Genomic DNA, 27975 nt, shown 5'->3' on the forward strand with positions numbered 1-27975 from the left:
AACAAGACTTCACAGTTTGCAGTGATATTCCTGAACCTGGAGAAACTAAAGCTGCAGATATGCCAATTTACAAAAATGTGATTTATGTGTGCATGGCCAAAATTATGATTTTGATAAGTGTATTTATTTATTTATTTCCTTATGTTTTGTTTGTGTGTTTGTAAAAAGTCTTTTATTCAAACTATTGTTGTCTTTATACACATTATATTAAGGCTTTTGTTATGTAGGTATTTTATGTGCTATGTGCTTTCAAAGGCTGCCCAAAGTGCCCAGATTTGGCCTGTGAGGACAATTGATTTTGCCCAGGAGAAGATTACCTTATGAGACCCAATAAGACATATTTTAATACTATTTTTATACTATTTAGACTATTTAACTTATTAAACTCTGTATTTTTAAGTTATTAAGTAACTAAATATAGGCATACAAAGCATTTATACAGCACTCCTTTTCTATATTATAGTATGATGATTGATGTGTGCTGTGTGGGTGTGTAAGTGTAAATGTGTCTGAATGTTACAGATTTCTATCATGTGATGATTGACATGAGACATTCTGTAAATAAAACTATAAATAAATAAAACACTATTTCTGAAAGTATTTGCTTATCTGCCTTCACAAAATTGAATGAGATCCCATTCTTAATCCATAGGGTTTAATAAGATTTTGGCCCACCCTTTGCAGCTATAACAGCTTCAACTCTTCTGGGAAGGCTTTCTACAAGGGTTAAGTGTGAGTTTATGGGAATTTTTGAACATTCTTCCAGAAGCGTATTTTTGAGGTCAGACACTGATGTAGGAAGAGAAGGCCTGGCTCACAGTCTCCACTCTAATTCATCCCAAAGGTGTTCCATCGGGTTGTGGTCAGGACTCTGTGCAGGCAAGTCAAGTTCTTCTGCACCAAACTCACTTATCCATGTGTTTATGGACCTTGCTTTGTGCACTGGTGCACAGTCACGTTAGAACAGGAAGGGGTCATCCCCAAACTGTTCCCACAAAGTTGGGAGCATGAAATTGTCCAAAATCTCTTGGTCTGCTGAAGCAATAAGAGTTCCTTTCACTGGAACTAAGGGGCCAAGCCCAACTCCGGAAAAACAACCCTGCACCATAATCCCCCCTCCATCAAACTTTATACTTGGCACAATGCAGTCAGACAAGTACAATTCTCCTTGCAACTTCTTGAATGCAGATTCAACCATCAGATTGCCAGATGGAGAAGCGTGATTCATCACTCCAGAGAACACTCGATGCTTTGCATTGCATTTGGTGATGTAAGGCTTGGACACTGTTGCTCGGCCATGGAAAACCATTCCATTAAGCTGTCTAAGATGTCCTTGAGCTAATCTGAAGGCCACATGAAGTTTAGAGGTCTGTAGTGATGGACTCTGCAGAAAGTTGGCGACCTCTGCGCAGTATGTGCCTCAGCATCTGCTGACCCCGCTCTGTCATTTTACGTGGCCTACCACTTCGTGGTTGAGTTGCTGTCGTTCCCAATCACTTCCACTTTGTTACCACTGACCGTTAACTGTGGAATATTTAGTAGCTAGGGAATTTCACGACTGGACTTGTTGTGCAGGTGGCTTCCTATCATGGTACCACGCTGGAATTCACTGAGCTCCTGAGAGTGACCCATTCTTTCACTAATGTCTGTAGAAGCAGTCTTCACACCTAGGGGCTTGGTTTTATACACCTGTGGCCATGGAAGTGATTAGAACACCTGAATTCAATTATTTGGATGGGTGACTAAATACTTTTGTCAATATGGTGAATGTAATGATAAGGGAAAAAAATATGAAGACTACTATTGTAGTTTCTTTTCATTTTAACTTTTAATTTAACTACAACTATTATTTCATTTGTATTTATTTTTTTTACTTAATTTTAGTTGATCTTACTTTACTCTTACTCTTTGCTTTTTATCATAAATAAATCTCTAATGAGTAAATTATATATCTAAAATAATGTTATATATAATATACATATATATATATATATATATATATATATGTGTGTGTGTGTGTGTGTGTGTGTGTGTGTGTGTGTGTATAAGTAGCTTATTTGTTAAATATTAGATTGTTTGTTTGTTTGTTTACGTTTATCAATTGTCTGAAAAAATCTGAGAGCCACAGATTCCTGAAGGGACTGTATTTGCTTGATTTGCATAATGTCAATATTTGCATAATTGATTTGCATAATTGATAATCATTTTTTTATATTATGTGGTGTACACGAAAAAAAATGTCAATATAAATAAAATCGCAAATATATTTTGATTTTTTTAATTAAAAATCGCCCATTACATATGAGTGTTTGCCTGATGACGTAGAAGCCTTCCCCTGATAAATATTCATGAGTATCCGAGGCGCGTACTCCTTGCGTGGACCAATGAGCGCGCGCCCTGTTGGCTTCTCTCGCGCCTTCCCGTGGTGCCGCGCGCAGGAACCGCTGCGTCAGCAGTGAGCTCGTGAGTGTAAAGATGGCGGCGCGCGCGCTGGTAGCGGCGGTGGTGTTGTGTGTGTGCGCGGAGCTGCAGGAGGCGCGAGGCAGCGGCGGGGACGCGCCTCACCGGCGCTTCGAGTACAAACACAGCTTCAAGGGCCCCCACCTGAGTCGGGACGGGAGCATCCCCTTCTGGGTTCACACGGGGAGTAAGTGCCGGGGCAACGGGTGGGGGCTATTTCCCTCACTCACTCACTCACTCACTCACTCAGCCTCTCAGCACAGCTGTATTGATTAATAACCTCACTGAGACTCTTACACGAGTTGATTATCATTAACCTCTGTGTATTATTTTACTGTCTGCTGAGGCAAACTATAGAAAAATGTGTTTAACTTAGTTATTATTACTCTAACAGTGTTGAGTCTCTCCTCATTCAGCGCTGCTGCACTGATCAATAACTCAATCGCTGTGATTTACACGCGCAGATAATCAATGACCTCTGTATACTCATTTGCTGTGTATATTACAGGTTTTTTTTACTGACAAGATGCTTTAAACTTTTCTAGGCGTTGCTGTATTAGTAGACCTGAGTGATATCTCTTCACTCAGCTGTACTGATCAGTAACCTCACTGAGACTCTTACACGAGCTGATTATCCTTAACCTCTTATACCGGTTTACTGTCTGCTGAGACAAACTACAGAAAATGTTTTCAGCATCGTTATTACTCCCATAGTGTTGGTGTCTCCTCCTTCAGCACTGCTGCACTGACCAATAACTCAATCACCCAGACTATTACGGATATCAATAACCTCTTTATACCATCTCGTCACTCACTGGGGCAAATTACACATCTTTATTATGCGTGTCTGATCTTGCTTCGCTCAGCACAGCTGTACTGATCAGTAACCTCACTGAGACCACTGCATAATCAGTAACCTCTTATGATAGCATCTCACTGGGTGCCTTTTTCTGAACAAGACAACTTGAACGTCGCAATTACTGCCCTACCAGTGCAGATTAGTGCTCTGTCTTCACAGTACAGATCAGTAACCTGTGCTGAGACGTCCAGATCAGCCTCTTGCACTTCCTAATGATCAATAACCTGATTATCGAGAAGGTCTTTTACTAATGATCTGAGTAATGGCTCAATCGGAGTAGAATATGTGCATGTAAACACCTCCATCAAAATATTCTTGTCCGAATGAGGCCGTTCGGAATACGGTTTCTATCTGATTGAACGAGGTTGTAATCCTGTAAATAATCCATTAAATAGGAGAATAATAACCATGTAAACGCCTGTATCTGATTGCATTCCCAATCAGAAAGTTCAAGTATGTTCTGCGCCTGTGTGTCACATCATAGTGAAAGGTTATAACGTTTAACAAGGTGGGAACCAGAAAGTGGTTTGTAGAGGAAACGAAGTTTATGCTTTGAACTTTAAAAGACAGCAGTGGGATGGGCCACTTGCGGTTTACAAAGAACCAGGTGGAGGTGCCTGTACGCACTACTAATCAATATCCTGCCTGTAGGCGTACGGTTATCAGTAATGCTGCAGAAGCTCGTGAATACGGCTTATCAATATCCTGATGCTCTAGTCGCTCGTCAGCATCTTGGTGTAGAGTAAAGATGGGTGATGGGGCAAATACTTCAAGCAGGGCTAGCAGTGCAGCTGGAGTTTTTAAACACTGTGTCCACTCACTGTCCACTCTATTAGGCACTCCAACCTTTTTTGGTTCTCACTCTCTCTCTCTCAAGTTTATTTATATAGCGCTTTTTACAACAAGGTTGTCACAAAGCAGCTTTACAGAAAAAACAGGTCCACGCCTCTTATGAGCATCACCACAGTGAAGCCAATTTTGTGGTGACTACAGTGGTAAGGAAAAACTCCCTTTAAGAGGAAGAAACCTTAGAAGGGACCAAGGCTCAGTCCGAGGAACCCAACCCCCGTGGGTCGACCCGCACAGATGTAAAGTCAGAGACGCACAGATGTAAAGTCAGAGACGCACAGATGTAAAGTCAGAGACGCACAGATGTAAAGTCAGAGACGATAGCTCATCTGCTGCTACACAGTTTGTGTTGGTCATCCTCTAGTCTTTCATCAGTGGTCACAGGATGCTGCCCACAGGACGCTGTTGACTGGATATTTTTGGTTGGTGGGCTATTCTCAGTCCAGTAGTGACACTGAGGTATGTAAAAACTCCAGCAGCGCTGCTGTGATCCTCTCAGACCAGTGCAACACATGCTAAAGTGCCATCTCCATGTCAGTATAATATAAATATTAATATATGTTATATAATACTTTCCAAGACAGATTTCCAAAAAACTTTCCAAAATATTTTTTGGGGGGGCACTCTTTATACGATGCCCTGCATGTACCTCTCCACCATTATTATATTTAAAAAAAACATATTTTCAGCCAAAACCTTGTTGTAAATGTATCATAAATCAGCATCTTGGGCATCAGACAGTTTATTCATAACCATTCTATGTAAAAACTTTGTGAGGGAGCTTTAGACTTTATAGTTGTTTGTGTTCTAGAAGTGCAGACCATATGAAAGTAGAAACAGTATGACAGCAGCAAAGTGACACAGTTTATTGTGAAAATGATGAAACGTCGTCATACTGCTCACATTACTGAAGTTTCGCTTCTTTCAATAATGCGCTCACCTTACGAAAGAGAAAAGAGACCAGCTTGACCAGTCGGGGGGGTGGGGAGGGGGGGGGTTCTTAGAACAGCCTTCATATAGTCCTTCACCATGAATGGGATGAAATAGAAGGATTAAAGTGCGTTTTGGATGAAAATTTAATCACGAAGCTACTGTAAAACAATGTCTCAGACATCAGGTTGAGCATTCAGAATGGTTCCACATAATAACTCTGGGAGCTTTTAGAGGTGGATGTCTGGTTCCTATCACTACCACTGTGAACATTTCTGACTTGGTTAGTTTTTCTAGAATTTCTAGGTAAATCGGTGGAGTTCCCCTTAAAGTTATAGTGCTTTTACCGTTCTCTAAACCGCAGCAGAACAGAATAACACTCCACACTGGGTCTTCTCCAACTGCTAAGTGGCTCTTTGCTTGATACCGGGCAGGAGGCAGCAAGTCACGTACTAGATCAGTTTTATCCTCCTAATAAGTGTTTGGAACGTCTCCAATCACAGTGAAGTGAAGCCCTGCTTTTTAAACTACAACTAGATCAACTACAGCTTCACCTGTAGTTCAACTAGTTGTAATGGATTCTCTGAGCTGTTAAAGGCTTTTCAAATGTTTGTCCAAGAGCTGTTTGAGTTTTGATAAAGTTCCACACAGCGACAGTGTTTGAAGATTAAAGATTGGAGCAGTTTAAATAGGCCTGTCTAGACTCGTCACATGAGCTAGTTCTCGTCAGCAGAGCTAAATGCTCGGCCTTTGTGCCACAGTCCTGAGCATTTTACAGTTCGCTGTAAAAGCAGGGTAGCTGGTGACTATTTACTTCATTCACTGGTAGTCCTGGTAGCATTTTTGCCTAAAAAGGGTTAAAGAAAATCTGTATCAGCATGGAAGTAGACCAGAGGTCGGTGTCATCATACAAGCTGCGCTCTCACTAATGCAGACTGAATAGCTCTTCTCCTGGGTCTGTGTTTAGACAATAACAGTGTCATATTTGTTAAAACTTCAGAAAGCACTTCTATGTGTGCCTTAATCTTGTACATTTATTTCAGTTTTTTTGTAAACTTGGTTTGAACATCAGGGTCAGTGCTCAGACATCTGGCATACTTCCAAATGCTGTGGGCCTGCAGCTGACTCGGTCATTATTTATTATTTTTTTCATTTCCAGAGATTTGTAGACTGCTACATTCTCTTTTGTCATAAAACTCTTAAGCGTTGTGAGGAATGTTTGAATCAGGCGTGCTAAACACAAACGGTGCAGTGCTTGTTTTAAAGGGGAATTTCTGCATAAAAAAAGCATTTATTAAGTTATTTGTCTTGTAATATTCTATAGATTTGCTTTGTATTACTCATGCGTCTCATGGGTTTCTTAGCCGTCACCACTTTGTGAATTGTATTTTCGTCCGTCAATGTTTTGTGACTACAATACCCAACATGAACTGCAGAAACACATCATACAACCACTGGGGACCCACTACCCACCCACAGTGACACAGAAGTTATGACTACTAACATAGCCAATGATTAATAGGCTGGTAAACACAGACGTTGCATTTGGCGCTTGAGCAGTAATGCACCTGTAGCTTTTTTTCAGGCTTCCTGCCGTCTTTAACATGCATGATTAGAAGGGAGTTTTTCAAGACTTCAGACAGAGAAATCTCAGTTTACTGCCACTGCGCTGCTGTAAGACACGTGCATGTTTACAGCACTTCTAGCAACAGTAACTTTTTTTTTTTTTTTTTTTTTTTTTTTTAGGCTGAAGTGCCTGTTAAACCCATAATTCATGTTCACATTGACAAAAAAACCTTTATTGTGAGAGAACTGTCTGTGTTAAGATTGTCTGAAAATGAGATTCAACTACTGCAGATGTTAAAACAGCTAATCTATCTAGTGTGTTTTTTAAACCACACTTAGAGAAATTCTACTATTTTTAATAATTCATGTGTAATTAAATCAATAATAGGGAAACAAGGCCATTTGTTGTGTTATGATCTTAAATGCTCTGTTCAAAAATAACTGACAGTCAGAATTGTTCACATTGCTGGTGATAGAAAGACTTTAATACTTCTAAAAGGAAAACTATGACATGGATTATTAGAAATGTTGCCCGAGACATTGTTTCATGAAAGTTTTGAGGTACAGTTTCGGACTAAAACATGTTTTAAAAGCCGTTCGTGGTGAAGGGGTACATGCAGTTGGTTGTGATGTGAGGTCCTCAAAGAAAACTATACCTCTAGCTATAAATCAGACATACCTCTATTCACATATCCAGGTTCACTGGATATTTTGGATAATAAATAAAATGAATGTATTTGTGGTGGTGGTGCTGTTTCCCCTGGTTCCTATCACCACCACTGTAACCATCTGAGGCAGTTAATTTCTCTACAATGAAGAATTTCATATAAAACCTCTCAACCACTGAATGACTGTTTTCTTCTCATCCACTGAATCTTTGCTCGAGTCTGTTCATCTGATAGTTTGAGAGCTTTGTTTTTTATTTTTTGTTTATCCAGCTGACAAATGCCACAACAAACTTTCTAGAAACATTACATCATTTTGTTCAACTGCAGACCTTTCAGCATTCTTATTAATACCATATATCTAACCGTTTCTTTTTTTTTTTTTTTTCCTTTTTGCATTAGGTTTTATGGATGCCGGTTTTTATCGTGGTGTAACATTTTCTAAGCACATTGATTGAGCTGATTAAGGACTTTGTCTTTTTTTTTAAATATTTTAATTTATTAATATTGTGGCAGTAAAAACAAACTCCAAAACGATAACTTTGCAAGAGAAGGCAAAAACTCTTTCTTAACTTTTATTGTAAGTTAGTGTAAAAAGATCTGCTTTCCGTGCAACGTCTAGCTCTGACCACAATCTGCCTCACCTTCTCCTGCTAATTATCTTCTTCTGTTTTTGATTGGCTGAATCAGATCTGTCTCTGAGATGAGGGTTGGAAACTGCTGCACTAAGCCTTGTAAATGTAAATGCAGGCAGCTGCTCTGTAGATGACATTCAGTCTGCGGTGTTTCCCTGAATTCTAGGTGCCATTCCCAGTGCCGATCAGATCCGAATCACACCGTCCCTGCGGAGCCAGAAGGGTTCAGTATGGACCAAAACTCCAGTCAGCTTCGAGCACTGGGAGGCAGAGGTGGCATTCCGAGTGTCTGGCCGAGGAAGGACGGGCGCAGACGGACTGGTAAGACAAAACATTATAATAGCTGAAACTGTCTTCTGTTTTTAAGTGAGCCTGCTGACACAAAGTATGATACTACTGACCAAATCTACACATATTGGCCACTTAATTAGCAACCCCTCCACCTTGTTGGTGTACAGTTAGAGACTGTAGCCCGTCTCGTGATGCGCAGTTGTGTTAGTCATCCTCTAGCATCAGTTTGGTCAGTTTCTGACTGCAGAGCCACTCTGAGCTGGATGTTTTTAGAACTTAACTAAAAAGTGACACAGACACACTCATATCAACACACTACCATGTCAGTGTCACTGCTGTGCTGAGAATAATCCACCACCAAGATAATATCTGGACAGCAGAGGCCTGTGGTCAAAAACTGACTGATGATGAATAGAGTGGAGGAAGGTTTTACATCAGTCAAACCCCCAAAAAAGATTGGGTGTTTCTGATTTCCTTCAGCAGGTCATGTGGTTTGTCCGCATGATCTTAAACAGCTTTTGATGTTCTCCTTAATAGCAAAACCATCTGATAAAATTTAAGTAGTTATTGCTTTTTGTTTTCCTCATACAGTAAGTTTTTCTATATGTAGCTGTCCTCTCCCTTCATGCTGCTTACAAGTTCCATCTTGGTCACCTACAAAAGCATATGGGTGTGATTACAACTGTGAGACTGCTACAGTATGTGTTTTAGGTTCTACCACAACACTGAGTTGGTTTTCAAACTGGCATTTTTCTGTCAAACGTGCCTCACTCAGTAATAATGTACTGTAATTCGTGTTAGGAGGAGGTGCATTTTTCCTTACTATGGCTATTTAAAGTGGTCAGGACAGAGCATGTTGTAGAGGTTCTCAGTTGTGGGCTGATGTACTCCATCTTGAAGCACCACTTACTAATTACATGTCTGACCCCCCAACATAGGCCATATGGTTCTCTGCTGCTCAGGGGCTAGAAGGTCCAGTGTATGGTGCTGCTGACCAGTGGAATGGTGTGGGAATTTTCTTTGACTCCTTTGACAATGATGGAAAGGTTGGTGTAAACAGCATTATTATTTTATATATTTTTAATGCTAATAATAGATCAAATAACTAATTTATTATTACTATTATTAATGTTGTTGTAAGCACTTCATGTTACCCGAGGATGCTGTACAGTAAGAAAATAATATTAAAAAAGTATAATTGCCCTGTTTACTTATAAAAGAACTCCTATCCATTAATGGAGAAATGTAGAGAGTTGTTATTTATGCATGTCAAGGGGAACCACAGTCAGTTTGTTTCTTTTTATTTACAAATGGCTAAAAAATATATATATATATATATATATATATGTTGAGAAATAAACATCAATGCACTTCTTTAAAGTCTGCTTTGTTAATCCTCCGGAGACTAAATGCGGATTATATTTTGTCTGTGTGACCTTGCCATTGTAGAAAAATAACCCTGCGGTCATCGTGGTGGGGAACAATGGAAAACTTGTTTATGATCATCAGAAGTAAGTAAACATTCTCTCCTTCATGACATCACTGTTGTCATGAGTTCAGTGGGGATTAGTACATGATTGTTTATGGTTGAGGGAATGAGGAGTAAATCCCCTCATCTCCTGTTTGTCGTGTGGTGAGTGAAAGTGTCCTCTGCGAACCAGAAGAGCCGTTACAGAACATGACATGTACATCAGAATCCAGCATGGGCATAAACCAACACTCTGGAGCGAGTGCTGGATTACATGAGCAACATATTAGTATTGTGGTTATATTGCTACAGGTTATATTTTTAGCAGTTTATTGAACCTCTGGCAATAATGTGATGTGGTTAATGACAGATCTACATTACTTTGACCTAAATTTACTTTTGTTAGATTGTTAATACCTTTATTCATATAATATTCATATAATATATTACCACATATTATCACAGTAGTGACTGACAAATGATATATCCTGCAAAATGCTTTAGCTGCTAATTTGCAATATTAATTTCTATTAGTAATTTTAAAAATTCACTTAGGGCTTATGAGGGCTTTATTATTATTATTATTATTATTATTATTATTATTATTATTATTATTATTATTATTATTTAAACCCTTGTTTGTTTTTCCTTGTATGGCTTCTGTGTGAAAAGCTGTAAACAGATTTTATGAAACATGGTTATTTGTTTGAATGTTTAAATGGTGTTTTGTTTTTGTGTTTTTCCTCCCTTCAGTGATGGGTCAACCCAGGCTCTGGGTACGTGCCTTAGAGACTTCCGGAATAAGCCCTATCCCGTCCGTGCCAGAATCACATACTACAAAAAAACATTAACGGTGAGTGGCAGAGGGCGAGTTATTTTTGTCTCCAAGATGTAAAAGAAAAGTGAAACTATGCAGAGAAGAGGAATGTATTCATAGGTTTCTCAATGTTGACAGGCCAGAATGAATTTTGAGGAATGCCATTTTGATTGCTGTGTACTGGTTTGATCTTAATGAGCAGCAATACTGCACAAATTGCCTTTTGTCTTTCATAGACGTCTAAATAATCTTCTGTGTCAAATGAACTGTGCTGTGCTAAATACTGATGTGCTGTTCCTGGAGCTCATCATGGCGTATCGTAGTAGATTGTCTGTATTATATTAATAAAATTCTGATCCTTTGTTATGACTTCTTACCACACTGGCCAGAGAGATTTACTCAAATTGCCATTCCTGGCCATTGTTGTGTGTGCCTTTTTTTTTTTTGTTTTTTTTTGTGGTCCGTGTCAGGTGTACAAGTATATAGTCAGGATCACATCAGACAGATTGCTGTAACTGATGCCATAAAACAAGTCTGCACCCTGTGCATTCAAGTTTATTCTGTATAAATAATAAATTAAAATAAGTGACACTTTTTAATAAGGGGGAAATTTCACCTCCACTTTTAACCCATCCATGAAGTGAAACACCAAATTCACGCTAGTGAGCACACACACTAGGGGGCAGTGAGCCCGGAGCGGTGGGCAACCCTAACCACGGCACCCAGGGAGCAATTGGGGGTTAGGTGTTTGCTCGCATATATATATATATATATATATATATATATATATATATATATATATTACATACATACACACACACAATGAAATATACATTCATACATACACCCCATTTAAATCCTGGCCATACCACCCCAACCCCCCACCCCCCAGTTGAGGACTCTTAACTTCTTATATACATCTTGTTCCTCATGCACACATCATTCTTGTAACAGCACATTCAAAGGGGAAGAAGTCTTTATTGCCTACTTTGTTGGTGCTGGATGCAATCGTACTGCATTTAAGACACTGTAAAATTGTCATTTCAAAAAATGGTCCACAAAAAAGCAAAATATATCTGTTTTTAGAAATTTTTTTCCTGCAGCTTTTCAAAGTAATTAGTAGGCTATCTTGACTAAATTTAGTGGGTCCAGACCATCTTTGGTACTAAGAACTGCCCATGCTGTCTTTGCCCTTAGGTTCTGATCAATAATGGTTTCACCCCTGAGAAGGAGGATTATGAGTTCTGTACCAAAGTGGACAACATGATCATTCCACCCACTGGATACTTTGGCATCTCAGCCGCCACAGGAGGACTAGCAGGTCAGGGCTGCCTGAAACCTTTCCCACAGTTCTGTTCATACCATGAGATTTTTAAAGGAATAGTTTGGCAAAAAAGGCAGATTTCCCCCTTTCTGCGTACCCCAGATGTAGTCATTCAGACATGATTGGTGTCCAAATGTTGCTTCTTTGGTTTAGGACTGCAGCTACAAGGCAAACATTGCTAACAAACACTAGAAGGTAGTGGTCACCCAAATCATTTTTGTAAAAATACGTCCCCAAGAGATTTCTCAATCCATTCAGGACTTATTAAGCTCTTGAACATCTATAAGTTTGGTTTAGAACACAATGTGGTTTAGAACCCAATATGGCTTTCTGTGATTTAAACCAACAATTAAAACAAGCAAATCTTCACCACTAAAACCAGCCATTTAATGCAAGCAAGAGCTGGATTGATCAGATGGATTAAATTCTTCCACAGTGGTTATGTGAACACTTTAGTGTGACTAAAGTGACTGCTTCAGTTTTGTTCATTTGTGTAGTTCACAGTAAGTCATACTGTATACTACTCTGCCACCTTAATGCTGAGTCTGATGCAGATTGAAATGTTTTGGTGATGTATTTTTACAGAAACTTTGAGCTTTTCGGGCGACTTTTGAGATCTAGTGTTTGTTAGCAACACTAGCCTCGCTATTCCAGTTCTAAACAAAAGAAGCAAAATGTGGACACCAAATGTCTTAGTTGAGCGACTAAATCTGGGATAAATGGCAAATTGGCTAAAGTTGATTTTCCTCCAAACCTTTCCTTTAAGCCAAGTAACACTGTGTTACTGTATCAGATTATCACAACCATATAACTGCAGGGAGTGGGGGTGTTTTGTATTCCTCACACCAGGGCATATTTTATTTTAATATTTTATTATTGTTTTGTTCCAGATGACCACGATGTCTTATCTTTCCTGCTGTTCAGATTAACTGAGCCTGGACAAGAACTGGTACTTTTTTTTTTCTTTTTTCCTTTTTTCTTTTTTTCTCCACCGTACGCGCACATAAACACTTAAGTGAAGTTAACAAAGAACCCTCCATACTTATTTCATAAGTGTTCACCAATTACTTCATTCTTTTGTGGGGCGTAATTGGAGTAGGAGTGTGTGCGGTGCAGCAGGCCTTCGCTGAGTTTTGAATGCGTGTTTTGTTTCTTTCTGTGTGTGTGAAGCCCCCACCCGAACAAGAGATTCCTAAAGAGGAGCAGGACAAGTACCAGGAGGAATTCCAGAACTTCCAACTAGAGCTGGACAAAAAAAAAGAGGAGTTCCAGAAGGAACACCCTGATGTCCAGGGGCAGCCCCGTGAGTGCCCCACCAATTCTACCTTGAAATCTGCCCATTACAGCATTAGAATGCCCTTCTTACTAAACATGCTGTAGATATGTGGGGGGAAAATTACTGTTGAGTGTGAAGAACTTTCAGAAAGAACAGTTTTTGAAAAGGGAGCTGGTTGAATCAGGCAAATAAGGATGAATAAAGGCAATTTATACAGAAGCGCAAAGTTCCTGAAGTTCAGGTCTGCTTGCTCAACACACTTTGTTACTAGCAAAACTTTTTTTGTTTAATTGAAATCTCATGATAGATAAATACTTTGATGCCTGTCTTTGATAATCGCCCATGTTAGAAGGGAGTTACAAAAGAAAGGACATTATTTGAATTATTTATATGAATTATTTGTAGTGTTTTATTGTCCTTTACTTTTATTAACCTGGAATTGTTAACAGTGGATTGTTGCAGAGCATTAAGTTTGTGCTGCTGTGCTGTTATGCTACAGTAAATCAAATTTGGGTTGCATAGGTGGAAATAATGTATTAGTATAAGTGGAAATAATTAAACTTATTCATTTATTTATTTTAACCTGTTGTTTTAAGATGTAGATTATCATCGCTGTCCAGAGAAAAACATGCATCTCCATTTTTTGCTGATTTTTAGTGTTTTTTTTTTTTCCATCATTTAAACATGGTGGCTGAATGGACCAATAGCAATGCTCTAAAAGTACTTGGAATTAAATATCTTCAAATTGACTTACATTTAAAGGTAAACGTTTTTGCCCTCTCCTGTGAAGTTACCCTTTTGGAGAATTTTTCTGTGCACAGCGACCATTAAAATATTATAATATTGCCCAGATCAACTCTGCATCTAATGTCTCTATTACCTGTGATGATTTCACTGTGAACCATCCTTTGCTTTGTTCAGTGGAAGACCTTTACGAGAGTGTGAGTGATCGTGAGTTCCGTCAGGTGTTCGAGGGACAGAACCGCATCCACATGGAGATCAAACAGTTGAACCGGCAGCTGGCTATGATCCTAGACGAACAGCGCCGTTATGTTTCCGTCATCACGGAGGAAATTTCCAAACGCGGAACCCAGTCAGGCCAGGTATGTCTGGAACCAGTGTCAACTAATCCTCACAGTACTAGGATTAATTACAAACAGAATGGGTTTATAGGTTAATACAGTTACAAATTAAATTTGAGTTTATTTATTCAAAGTTAAGGGACATTCCAGCCTAAAACAAGCATTTAATGTTATTTGTGTTATGTAGTTTCTGTAATGCTGCATTTCACCCCATAGTCTCGGTGGTTTGACAGTAATCCACAATTTTGTATTGTCTTCATGTTTTTGTCTGTATGCAAGTCATTTTCAATTGGTCATCAGACTTTTATGTTAAAGGACAATTCAATTGAAGAATTAACCAGCTAGTGAAAAGTTTCACACATACATCATCAGGTTTTCCTAGTCTTCCAACCAGGAAATCTCATTTTAACGACTGCTGCCAAACCTGCTTTTGGAGGCAAGTTAGGTATGTTTAGAACAGAAATTACCATCATGCAACATGAGCTACATTTGAAGCTACTTGAAGCTTTGTATTTGGGGTTGGGGCAAATTTGATTCTTAGTCAGATTCCTTTAACACAAATACAAAGGTCACATACACATATATGGCCAGTCTGATCCCTTTGGAGTCAGATCTGTTGCATTAACATGTTATTTGATTTTGTTGCTAAATTGGCACATTGCAACACTGAAGAAATACAGAGTTAATTTAGTTTAGTTTCTTCTTTACAAAGCCCATTTCATACCATTGGTGCCAAAAGCATTGTTGTGAATAGTGAGATTATCTGTTGTTTCAGGCTCCGAGTCAGGAACTGGACACTGTAATCTCCACACAGCAGGAGGTCCTGCGTAACCTGGACGATCTGAGGTGAGCTCCTCAAATGTTGTCAATCTGTGCTTTCCTTGTGTTTGTTAAACAGGCCTGTAAACCTGATATTCCAGAACAAACAAGTGGAATCCAGGGCACTGTGAGTAAATCTCTGTCCAATCTGAGTAAAATCCAGCAGCCTAGGTGTCAGAGGCCAGTAATCTACTGATAATCATTTCTTGAGCAAAATCCTCCTTATTTGATGGAAACCTCTCAATCGCACAGCTCTCCCGCCTGCCCTGTGCATGTACCCCACTATCCCCCACTGGGCAACAGTCTCTTCTCTAAAGCCTCTGTTTGTGGAGGTTCAACCTGCGACCCCTTGCTGTGTTTTGGCTATGAGTATACGGTGCTAGTTTATAAGCTCTGTTCTCAGGCATTGGCCTGACCGGACCTGTTTACCTTGGTGTCTCCATGTTTTTCTCTACAGTGGTTTATGAATCTTTTTTTATAGTCCTGTTATTTTAGGAAATTGATTTTACTTTAGAATCATTTTATAATATTTTTGTAAGTTAATTAGCAATACTATGCTAAAATTATAAATGGAGACAGCACAAAACCACTTTAGCTACATTCACATTACAGGCCTCATTGCTCAAATCTGATCCCTCTGACACGATGGTTCACACTCATTTAGGTAAGTGATTCAAATTTGTCATTAATGTGAACGAACCAGCGTCCTGAAATGACTCGCATGCGAGCGTCCTACTCAGTAACGTCACGTGAATGAATTGTGCATCAGCACAAACTAGCGAGCAGAACGAGCTTCGCTGTGAAGATGATTAACTCTGATCAGCTCTCATCTTCATTATTAGTGTGAGACGAAGGAGAAAAGGGTGAGATGTGTTGCTATTCTACCGTTAAAAGGCTTTAACTTCTGTTTGGCGCTGCCATGGCAACTCAGTGAGGGAGCACACTCAGTGAAGGGGTGGGGGGCATGAATTCTGATCTGATTGTTCACATTAAGCTTGCATGGCCAGGAATCTGATGCGTATCTGATCTAAGGAGGCTCAGGTCATGTGAAAGTGGCTCAGATCAGATTTGAAAAGATCGAGTTTGCATGTCCACGCAACCCTGAAAACATCAGATCTGAGTCACATTAGGGCAAAAAATCGGATTTGGACCACTTCAACCTGGTAACATGAACCTAGCCTATGTCTCTTTTGACACAGAGACTTTAAGTATCGTCTGATACTGATATCAGTTTGATATGTTTTCTTTAAAATTGCTTGGCTTTAAATGGAGATTTTTTTTTTTTATTTAAGTGCTTCACTTACATTGACCATCAGTCATAGTATACTTTTCGGAGCATATTGTAGATATTGAGTAGGAGAAGAACACTAAATGACTGCATATAAATTGAGTATAATTAGTTTTGTTTAATTATTTTTAGTGCAGCATGGTATGTGAAGTGTTAAAATAATTGTACCCAAAGCTTTGGATAGTGGTGCAAATGTAGCAGTTTTGCTTCTGGGTCAAAATACTGATGTATCATGCCATATTTTTACCTTACTCTGCCCACCTCTGGTATCAAATTGCTCAAATCATCTACCAGCCTACAAGAAGAAATACATAACTAACATGACTTGCACAAAACCACAGCTTTTTAATTTCCGTTTTCATCTTTTTCGCAGAAAATGAATGACGCTAATTAAATTATTTATAATAAAGGACTTATACTTCTCATATGGACTATTACTACTCATTTGCTCTTATGCTACTCTTAAGTGAACCCCTTTACTCTGGTTATGTAAAAGATTGTTAAATCCATCTTTAAGGCAAACCCTACACCTACTCCTAAAACTAACTGGAACGTTAATGTTGTTGATGAGCAGCTATCACCAGAACATTTTGGTAATGATTAATGTACCTGTAGATCATCTATAGGGGAACCTCAAAATAAAGTGTGACCAAATTTTGTACAGAAACAAGTAGTTATATGATATCTAGCCTGGCACTATTTTCTGCTAATATTTTCCTTAAATGATTGAGTGTCAAATCTATATTTATTCCATCTCCTAGAAAAATATTTTCTTATTGCCTTTATCAATCACTTTTTTGTTGCATCCTTTAAAATGTTATAATTGCTGTTCGGAGTTTAAACTGGGGGTGTTTCTAGTTAGCTCTGTAGGGATGCACTGAACTAGAAGGAGATTAAAGTGAAAATTAAAATGTTAATATTCAGCTGTAAGTATAATGTCCAATTCAAGTCAAATTATTCTTATGATCTGATAAGCTTGCTTGGCTAATCCAGATTAAACATTCATGACTTGGTACCATTGTGAAAGTCATTATATGATTGAATAATGACATGTTAGTGTTGTTGTGCTGCTGGTGTTCAAAGTGAAGGTGTAGTCACTCTGGATCAGGCAACAATAACAAAATATTAAACAATGGGTGATTTTTTTTTTTTTTTTTTTTTTTTAATATTACTCAGAGATTAGACTCAGAAATTCTGCATCTAAAACTCCTTAACTGTGAAAATCGAGGATTAGTGGGAACAAAGACTGTAGCCACAGCTCCTTAATTCTCCTAGGATCAAACTATACAGAGTGTTAAACTTTGTTATTGTGTTTTTGTTTTTTTTTTATTATTATTATTTGATTTTTGGGTCTTTCTTTGTAGCTGAGATTAGTAGATTAGGATGTGTTTTTTGTATTGGTCACCAACTATAATGAACTGTAAAAGTTGCCTTTATGAAGTTTTATGGTTACTGTTCCTGTCTGTCTGTCTGTGCTGCACAAAATGATCATTTCTGTACTGTGTGGTTATATGATTTAAATAGCTTTCAGTATTTTTAAAAAGCACCGTCAGATCAATAATAGGACATTGGCCTGCATTATTATGACCAAAATAATTAACTCTTGTTAATGATATCAGAGTCGTGTGGGTGTCTGAAGGTAACTTCTTTACAAAAACGTTGACATCATGCAGCCTTTTAAATTTTACATGTTGTACTCCGGGACAGCAGAATATTTAGACTGCTGAGCTAAAATGTCTTTTTTCGCAGTATTTTTAACACTACAGACATCCCAGTGGTCTCAGTTTCTACATTATAGAAATGTTTATTGGTGTTGGTGGATACAGTTCTATGCAAAGGTTTGGGCGCTCCTGGTAAGGCTATGTGTAAATGTTTGGTAAAAGTTTTGTTGAATTGAAGTGAAAAAATCCTCTACAGAGAACAAACTACATATTTTAATGCAGCGTTACTGTTTGTGCTGAATTTAATGTATTTCGGGGGGGAAAAAAGTGCCATGCTAAAGTTTCACATTTTATGCTTATTTTTCCCCCCAATATGCTAAAATCAGTAAATGGTAAAAAAAAAGTGTGTTCTCTGTAGAGGAAATAACTTCTTTTCATGTAGAAATGTCGTTTGGCTAGGCGTGTTTTAAATTTTTGCATTTAACTGTTTTTGCATTTAATTTCACAGCACACAGTACAACCCATTGGTTTGGTTGGAGACTCATCTGCATGTCGTAGTCTTTGGAGATATCAGTATTGCAAATGTCTGTATTGTATATCATGCAGTATATTGTCCAGCCCTCATGACTCTGTGTTGTTCATAGGCACAGATGTCATGTCTGGCAATGCTGCAGCTGCCTTTTAATGACTCATTCCTGTTTCCCATCTGATCTGCTCAGCTATTCACACCAGCACATGTACCTGGGAGCTTAATCCAATAGTCATTAGTTATCAGTGTCATGGTTTTGCTCATTTGGGTTAATCCACCCCGTATTGCACTCCTCATTGCTAACCGATTCACTAGTTTGTCCCTAAACAGACGAAAAACTCCCCTGATCTGAATCCATCCATCCATCCATCATCTTCCGCTTCTCCGGGGTTCGGGTCGCGGGGGCAGCATCCTGAGCAATGAAGCCCAGACCTCCCTTTCCCCAGCCACTTCCACTAGCTCCCTGGGAGGGATTCCGAGGCGCTCCCAGGCCAGCTGGGCGATATAGTCACGCCAGCGTGTCCTGGGTCTTCCCCGGGGTCTCCTCCCCGGTGGACTTGCCTGTGACACCTCCCAAGGGAGGCGTCCAGGAGGCATCCTAACAAGATGCCCGAACCACCTCAACTGGCTCCTCTCGACGTGAAGAAGCAGCGGCTCTACTCCGAGTCCCTCTCGGATGACCGAACTTCTCACCCTATCTCTAAGGGAGAGTCCAGCCACCCTGCGGAGGAAACTCATTTCAGCCGCTTGTATTCGCGATCTCGTTCTTTCGGTCATTACCCAAAGCTCATGACCATAGGTGAGGGTGGGAACATAGATCGACCAGTAAATCGAGAGCCTTGCCTTATGGCTCAGCTCTTTCTTTACCACAACAGACCGGTAAAGAGCCCGCATCACTGCTGACCCAGCACCAATCCGCCTGTCAATCTCCCGCTCCCTTGTACCATCACTCGTGAACAAGACCCCGAGATACTTAAACTCCTCCACTTGAGGCAAGAGCTCATCCCCGACCCAGAGAGGGCTCTCCACCCTTTCCCGCGTGAGAACCATGGCCTCGGATTTGGAGGTACTGATCCTCATCCCGGCCGCTTCACACTCGGCTGCAAACCGATCCAGTGAAAGCTGAAGTTCACGGCCTGATGTCCCCAATAGGACCACATCATCTGCGAACAGCAGCGATGTGACCCTGAGGTCACCAAACCGGACACCCTCCATCCCCTGACTGCACCTAGAAATTCTATCCATAAAAATTATGAATAGAATCGGTGACAAAGGGCAGCCCTGACGGAGTCCAACTCTCACTGGGAAAAAGTCTGACTTACTGCCGGCCATGCGAACCAAGCTCCTGCTTTGTTTGTACAGGGCCTGAATGGCTCGTAGCAAAGAGCCATGTACCCCGTACTCCCGAAGCACCTCCCACAGAATACCCCGGGGAACACAGTCGAATGCCTTCTCCAAATCCACAAAGCACATGTGGACTGGTTGGGCAAACTCCCATGAACCCTCCAGAATCCTGGAGAGGGTAAAGAGTTGGTCCAGTGTTCCACGACCAGGGCGGAACCCGCACTGCTCCTCCTGGATCCGAGGTTCGACTATAAGCCGGACTCTCTTCTCCAGTACCCTTGCATAGACCTTACCAGGGAGGCTGAGGAGTGTGATTCCCCTATAGTTGGAACACACCCTCCGGTCCCCCTTTTTAAAAAGAGGCACCACCACCCCAGTCTGCCAATCAAGTGGCACCACCCCCGATGTCCACGCAATGTTGAAAAGGCGTGTCAGCCAAGACAGCCCCACAACATCCAGAGCCTTGAGGAACTCGGGACGGATCTCATCCACCCCTGCAGCCCTGCCGCCAAGGAGCTTTTTAACTACCTTAGCGACTTCGGCCTCAGTAATGGACAAGCCTATTCCCGTGTCCCCAGACTCTGCCTCCTCACTGGAGAACGTGTCGGTGGGATTGAGAAGGTCCTCAAAGTATTCCTTCCACCGCCCAATGACGTCTTCAGTCGAAGTCAGCAGCACACCATCTCCACTATATACAGTGCTAGTGGCACACTGCTTTCCCCTTCTGAGTCGCCTGACGGTTTGCCAGAATCTTTTCGGAGCCGACTTAAAGTCACTTTCCAAGGCCTCACCGAACTCTTCCCACACCCGGGTTTTTGCCTTGGCAACGACTGAAGCCGCAGATCGCTTGGCCTGTCGATACCTGCCAGCTGCCTCTGGTGTCCTACAGGCCAACCATGTCCGGTAGGATTCCTTCTTCAGCTTGACGGCATCTCTCACCTGGGGTGTCCACCACCGGGTTCGAGGATTACCGCCCCGACAGGCACCAACTACCTTGCGACCACAGCTACAGTCAGCCGCTTCAACAATGGAGGAGCGGAACATGGCCCATTCTGAGTCAATGTCCCCCACCTCCCCCGATATCTGGTCAAAGTTCTGACGGAGGTGTGAGTTGAAGATCAATCTGACAGGTTCTTCTGCCAGACGTTCCCAGCAAACCCTCACTATACGTTTGGGTTTGCCTGGTCTGACTGGCATCTTCCCCCACCACCTGATCCAACTCACCACCAGGTGGTGATCAGTTGACAGCTCAGCTCCTCTCTTTACCCGAGTGTCCAGTACACATGGCCGCAAGTCCGCTGACACGACTACAAAGTCAATCATTGAACTGCGGCCTAGGGTGTCCTGGTGCCATGTGCACTTATGGACATCCTTGTGTTCAAACATGGTGTTCGTTATGGACAAACTGTGGTTTGCACAGAAGTCCAAAAACTGAACACCACTCGGGTTCAGATCAGAGAGGCCATTCCTCCCAATCACACCCCTCCAGGTCTTACTGTCATTGCCCACATGAGCGTTGAAGTCCCCCAGTAGGACAATCGAGTCTCCAGGAGGAGCACTTTCAAGCACCCCTTCCAAGGACTCTATGAAGGCTGGGTATTCTGAACTGCTGTTCGGTGCATAAGCACAGACAACAGTCAGGACCCGTTCCCCAACCCGAAGGCGTAGGGAAGCTACCCTCTCGTCCACCGGGGAAAACCCCAACATACAGGCGCCGAGTCGAGGGGCTATGAGAAAGCCCACACCTGCCCGCCGCCTCTCACCATGGGCAACTCCAGAAAAGAAAAAAGTCCAGCCCCTCTCAAGGAGATTGGACCCAGAGCCCAAGCTGTGTGTTGAGGTGAGCCCGACTATATCTAGTCGGTATCTCTCGACCTCGCGCACCAACTCGGGCTCCTTCCCCGCCAGTGAGGTAACGTTCCAAGTTCCAAAAGCCAGTTTCAGCAACCGAGGATCAGAACGCCAAGGCCCACGCCTTCGGACACTGCCCGATCCACAATGCACCGCACCCCTACTACTGCCCCTCCCATCGGTGGTGGGTCGATGGGAGGGGGGACTCATGTAGCTCCTTCGGGCTGGGCCCGGCCGGGCACCATGAGTGAATGCCCGGCCACCAGACGCTCGCTGGCGAGCCCCTCCCCCAGGCCTGGCTCCAGGGTGGGGCCCCGGTAACCCTGATCCGGGCAGGGTACACGAGTCCTGCTTTGTTGTCCTCATAGGGGTGGTTATGGATCACACTTTGTCTGGCCTGTCACCTAGGACCAGTTTGCCATGGGAGACCCTACCAGGAGCTTTTGCTCCAGACAACATAGCTCCTAGGGTCCTTCAAGCACACAAACCTCTCCACCACGATAAGGTGGTGATCCATGGAGAGGCTGATCTGAATCATCTTATAGATTATTAAAAAAATTTGACTTTTTTTTTTTTTTCTCTCTCTGAAGGGTGAATTAATTTATTGACCCCTGTTAGTCCAGCAAAATTACTTGCTGGGGACAACAAGGCTTTCACCCAATATATAGGTCATTTGGAGTAGATAAAGATTAGATGAAGGGTTTAATAAACGTTCACTTTGTTGCTCAAGGGAGATTTATGTCTAATGATTTTTGTTCCCCCTTGAGAAACAAATTTGATTTTGTTTGGGTCCGGACCTCCGCTTAGCGCTAGCCGCCGAGGGCCCGCGCCATGTGTTTCTGGAAGAAAAGGCAACATCTTAACGGCGTTCATCCTTAGCGGATTAGACAACAGTCTTTTAAATATATCCTTCATACATGGGGACGTACATGCTTCTGATTGCTTTCTTGTCTCTGCGATTCCCCAAAGAGGCCACGCTTATGACTTAGCGTCCGCTTTCATTTTCTCGACCCGTCTTTTTAATATCTCACTAATCGTCTCAGCCTCCTTAAGACGAATCGTTAGAATGAGGTTTGACAACTCGCGGCAAGAAAAATGTAATTTAATCATAGACATGATCTTAATTTGAAGATGTGTTCTTGATTAAAAGGTTAAGCCCCTCATTTATTTATTTATTTATTTATTTATTTATTTTTGCTCTTTTAATGCTCATCCCTGAAGTTAATGTGCATCAGTTTGTGTTGAGTTTTTATAATGTATTTAAAGCAGTAGATTTAATATTTGTACTTAGGCTCACTTAGGCATTTTTATTGTGTAATAATTTTAGAATCTTTGTTTTCTTCTATGCGAATATTTGGAAGGAAGATCATTAATTCTTTTCAAAGTTTAAGACCGTAACTGTCTTGAACTCTTGTTTGACATAAGTTTACACCAGCTGTCCTATTTATTTGGTGGTTATTGTTGCTTAATCTTTTATCCTACTTCACTTCACATCAAAATGGCATGAAATATGGCATTTTTCTAAACATCTTAATCCAGTTTCTTTTTATTTATCTGCTTTTAGCATATTGGAAAACTTCTATATGTAAACTGTGCCAGAACTTTTGCATAGGCCACATTTTCTTTTTCTTTCACTATCTTAGTCAGCAAATAAAGTTATTGTCTGTTAAAATGTGCAAAAGTGTATATTGTAGAGGATGTGTTAACTTACTTTATTGTAGAGAAGCAACATGGAATTTGACCAGGTGTTCCCAAACTTTTGCATGCGCCTGTGTGCATGCATATGTGTAAAATTAGATATTTCCATATTTAATAATAGTTTTAAGAATCTTGGTGACAGAAAATGAAAGCATGCCAGCGAGAGACTCCTGTCTCGGCCTGAATGGGTATGTCTTAATCATGTGAAATATGTTTAAGGGGAGGAACATGGTTTTAGAGGGATTAATTTAGCAGTCATTGCGGCCTTCGTTGCAGGGTAATTTCATTTTGTGGTGAAATTGAGGGATATATGGCCTTTTGGGAGCATTAAGAAGAGAAGGATTAAGAGATTAGATCGGGACAATTCACTGTAATATTAAGATTAGGAATTTGATGTCAGAAGAAGTTGGCTGCTCTCATTTGACGGTGTAATTGGGGACACGAGCGCTTGCCTGCATTGACGCTCCTTGACCACTAGGGGCGAAAGTGCCTTTTACTCTGTAGTAGGAATTGCTAAAAGGGTGAAGAACATGACTCTTAAAATGAAACTTGTGGTTTTGTGTGAATAATTTGGGCTTCTGAGTTTGTGATGATCCTTCTGTTTATACTGGAGGTCATCATTTTGTGAGGTGTTTACACATTGGCGATTTATCCAGTGCTGATTCCATTTAAGGTTGAAAACGCAATGCTACGACACTGACTTACACCAAACATGGTTTTAATTGGGTTAACTGCTGTAACATTCTTCATGGCTTCATAGCCAAATGCTTATACGCCTTAAACCATTTTCAGTTGTATTTTCAGACATAAATATCAACAAGTTAAATGACTAAACGGCTGTGCAAGTGTGTAATGTCTATTGATTATCGGAGTTCATTTTACTTTTTTTTTTTTTTTTTGATGAAAAACATGAAGGTAAATGCTGTTGGATTTTTGAATCAGTTTTTACTCAAAGTGTAAATAGATATTTTTTATATTAATGTACAAAGATGAGATGTAGTTCAGATCTTTCTATCTACATTATTAGATTTTTATTTTAAGAAATGGAGACTTTTACTATATAGCCATGTGCAGTTTGAACATCCTAGCTTTGTTTTGTTGATTTTCATTTGCGTCATAGCCAAATGCATATATGCTTTTAACTATTTTCAATTGTATTTCAGATATAAATATCAAGTCAAGTGATTAAATGAAGCAACAAAGCCATCAGCAGTCATCTCTCAACTTGAATTCTTCTCAGACTAACAGCAACATATAATATTTTTACATGGAATGAAAGTGGCAGACTGACAAAAAGGCAGTTTTACAGCAGTTGAAGGATGTTTTGTCTCCAAATAGTGAAGTAATTGGATGACTTTGCGCAGTCATAGTACAATTTGTGTCTTCTATGTTTTTTTTTTCTTTTTTCCCTCTGGGTTTGTTGCCACTAATTTTTTTTTTTTTTTTTTTTTTTGTGATTTACTAATGGTCACCCTAGAGACGTAACAGAGGTTGAGATTTTACATTTGCATAGTTGCAAGAACTCGGCATTAAACAAAATACTATACTAATAATATTACAATAATAATGAAATGGTGGGAAATCATTTTCAGACCACTCACTTCCTCGTGCTCACGGCCTCGTACTAATCCTAAATGTCTTGCCACTCTGACATTGTTGTACTTTTAATTCTCTCTACACCAAAGGGAGCCTTACTCAGTATTGTAAGCAGACATGGAACCAGACAGAGATCAAATTTCCAGAAGGGAAGTTCACTATTTTAATTAAAAAAAAAAAAAAAAAAAAAAAAACTGATTGGAAACAGACACATCGCTGTTTTCTGGAGTAGAACGGTATCTGTAGTGAGACTCTTTATCTATCAGCATTGCTGAAGCTGAAAATCAGCATCATGGTGCCTGATGATGCAGAGTTGACTAGTGTATGCGTCTGTGTTTTTCAGGAACACAGTTTCAGCCTCAGTAAAGCAGCTGGCTGTGGGACAGCATGAAAACGTTGGAGGTTTGGGCTCATACGAGACCGTCCAACACTTCAACGACATCAAAGAACATTTGCATGTCGTCAAGAGGAACATCGAGCACATCATCCAGAAAAACACGGTGAGCTCACACTCATGTTTGGAGGTTTACCAGTGATTCATCAGTGATGTGACTAACAGTCAAAAGCTTGAAGCTCTAGTTATGTTGCATTTTGCTAAAAGTTGGCAAAAGGTTTTATTCATTTATTTATTGTTATTGCCAACAGCATTAGCTTTCTTTATTGACCTCTTCCTGTAATGAAAATAGAAGTTTGACTGTTGCTGAAAAAGTCAACATATATAATATGTTGTGTGATGGTGAGTGATCTATTATCTAGTTTTTATTTTGTTCTTGTTTTGTTGTGTGCAGGGTCCAGCAGAGAAGCCAAAATGTCCAGAACTCCCACCCTTACCAGCCTGCCTCACCATGGCACACTTTGTGGCTGTCGTGGTCATTCAAACGCTCCTGTTTCTTGGCTATTTCATGTACAAGTGAGTAACATCTGCTGATTTTCTGAATTTGTTTTACGTTGTTGCGATCAAATACGTAAGAAGTTAAATGCTGCTGGGTTTTTTCAGGTGGTGCAGAATCAGTTTTTACTCTGAAATGGTGTAAATACGTATAACTGTTTATAAATAAAATATAAAGATATGGATTAGCCCAGAATTATCTTTCCATGTTATTTTATAATTTTTTAAAATTTATTTTAAGAAATGGATACTTTTACTGTATAGTCAAAAGTGCAGAGGTTTGAACGCCCCACTCATGTTTTGATTTAAGTGGGGAAAAAATATCACATCAAACACATCTTTTACAAACGAACATATGACTTTCATGGGGCATTTTTCTAAACGTTTTGGTGTACAGTTTGTTTATTTATAACAGGAAAAAAAACATACAGTATCAAATGTGCCATAATTCATTCGTTTACATGCAGCCTGATAATCTGATAATAATCCGTTAAGTACGTTATGATCATGTGCATCACGTCATAGTGAAAGTTTATAACTTTCATAAACTGAACATTATAAACATTCAGAAACTGGTCTGCAGAAGAGTCGAAATTTATGCTCAGAGCTGTAAAAGATGGCGGTGGGACGTCCAGCTTATGTGTCTCAGAACACGTCTTCCTCTCGGCCTTCTTTAATGAGTACATGTGAAGTTTGTTTTCCTGAGTCTGACATAAACTGAAAGTAATTAAACACAAGAACTGCTGCTCGTCTCACTCTGACTGGACTCATGGTGCTCATTGTCATGGTAACGTCTACAATAAGTGGATCTCTTCTTGAAGTGTGCATGTAAATGTTTTGTTTGTTTTTCCCTCAATATGTGGGAAAAATTAGGTTTGTTCACTTTAGAGGATGTTAACATATTTTCACTTAAAGTCAACAAGGTATGAAAATTGAGCAGGGTGCCACACTTTTGCATGTTACTGTAAATCCTTTTACTGGAGTTTGCAAATTGTTTGTTTTTTTGTTTTAAACAATGGATAAAAATAGAAATACAAGGATTTTTTCACGATGGCAGCAAGGAAAAAATCTGAGCAAAATGTTTAATCTGAGCATAATTGAAAAAGTTCTGAAAACATGACTGACTCATTTTCTCTCTTTCTTTCTCCATCTGTTTCTCTCTGCAGAAGCCAACAGGAAGCAGCAGCGAAGAAATTCTTTTGATGAAACAGATGAGTGGTTAAAACAGCACAGTATGTAAATGAGGAATTGTTATTGTTTGTGTTATGTTTTTGTTTGGAGACTAAGTTATTATACTTGAAAAATGTTTTGTTTGAGTTTTTTTTTTTTAATTCGTTTTTTAATTTGATCTGAATTGTACAGGGTGTGAATGATCGTTCTTTCCATGAGAGTGTAAAATGTTTTGGTTTAAAATCCCGAAATACGATGTAAGATTAGTATTCAGAGAGCATGTTCAAAGTTTGTACATCACTCTGTTTTACATGGTTTTCCTTCAGGAAGTCGACCACTGTCCCCTGAAAATGTTGCTGTACTGTGGAAACTTGTTCGGTGGAAGCAGAATGTGTTATTGTTTGGGGGGTAATACTGTGTTCCAGTGTTGTAGCCAAACTGCCAAACCTGCAAAGCCAAGGCCCAGGGGTCATGAATGTGTTTTGAATCTTTGAAAAATTATATATTTTTCTCAAACTATTTACATAAACAGAACACAAACCCATCTCTCATCTGTTTGGGGTTTTTTTTGTTCATGATTTACAAAAAGTAAATGGTGCATTGTATATCACTGTTGTCTGTACAAAACATTGTGTCTCCAAAATGGTAACTGTACAAGAGAAAGAAAAAAATGCACTGTACATTTAATGTAAGTCAGTGGAACCAGATATTTTTCCCAAGTAATTTCAGGCTGTTTCTTGGTCCATTCATCCTGAAAGTTGCACACTATGTAAAGGGCAATGGGTACTTTCATATTATGTCAAACACTGAAAGAAATGGAGATACAAGGTTTTTTCCACCAGCAGTGATATGTACTGTTCTATTAGCAACAGTAATGTGCAAATTTTATCACTGATTTTATATCAAAA

General features: G+C 40.1%; 1 protein-coding gene across 1 annotated transcript; it reads left to right on the forward strand.

Annotated features, from left to right (window-relative positions):
* The first annotated feature begins 2434 nt into the window (after positions 1–2434).
* Positions 2435–27611, forward strand: lman1 (lectin, mannose-binding, 1). Its single transcript, XM_017715733.2, has 14 exons — positions 2435–2647; positions 8131–8285; positions 9194–9301; positions 9705–9766; positions 10477–10576; positions 11738–11861; positions 12755–12813; positions 13035–13167; positions 14062–14243; positions 14998–15068; positions 25352–25508; positions 25797–25918; positions 27064–27129; positions 27394–27611. Exons 1-13 carry the CDS (start codon positions 2476–2478, stop codon positions 27098–27100), a joined length of 1482 nt encoding a protein of 493 aa, XP_017571222.1. The 5' UTR covers positions 2435–2475; the 3' UTR covers positions 27101–27129; positions 27394–27611.
* Positions 27612–27975: the final 364 nt, after the last annotated feature.

Source organism: Pygocentrus nattereri, chromosome 16 (genome assembly GCF_015220715.1).
Source record: "Pygocentrus nattereri isolate fPygNat1 chromosome 16, fPygNat1.pri, whole genome shotgun sequence".
NCBI lineage: Eukaryota > Metazoa > Chordata > Actinopteri > Characiformes > Serrasalmidae > Pygocentrus > Pygocentrus nattereri.

Coding starts and splice junctions, on each gene's coding strand:
- lman1 (XM_017715733.2), top strand. CDS start 2,476: ATGGCGGCGCGCGCGCTGGTAGCGGCGGTGGTGTTGTGTGTGTGCGCG. Junction 12,814..13,034: donor CTGAGCCTGGACAAGAACTG/GTACTTTTTTTT, acceptor GTGTGTGTGAAG/CCCCCACCCGAACAAGAGAT. Junction 15,069..25,351: donor CGTAACCTGGACGATCTGAG/GTGAGCTCCTCA, acceptor TGTGTTTTTCAG/GAACACAGTTTCAGCCTCAG.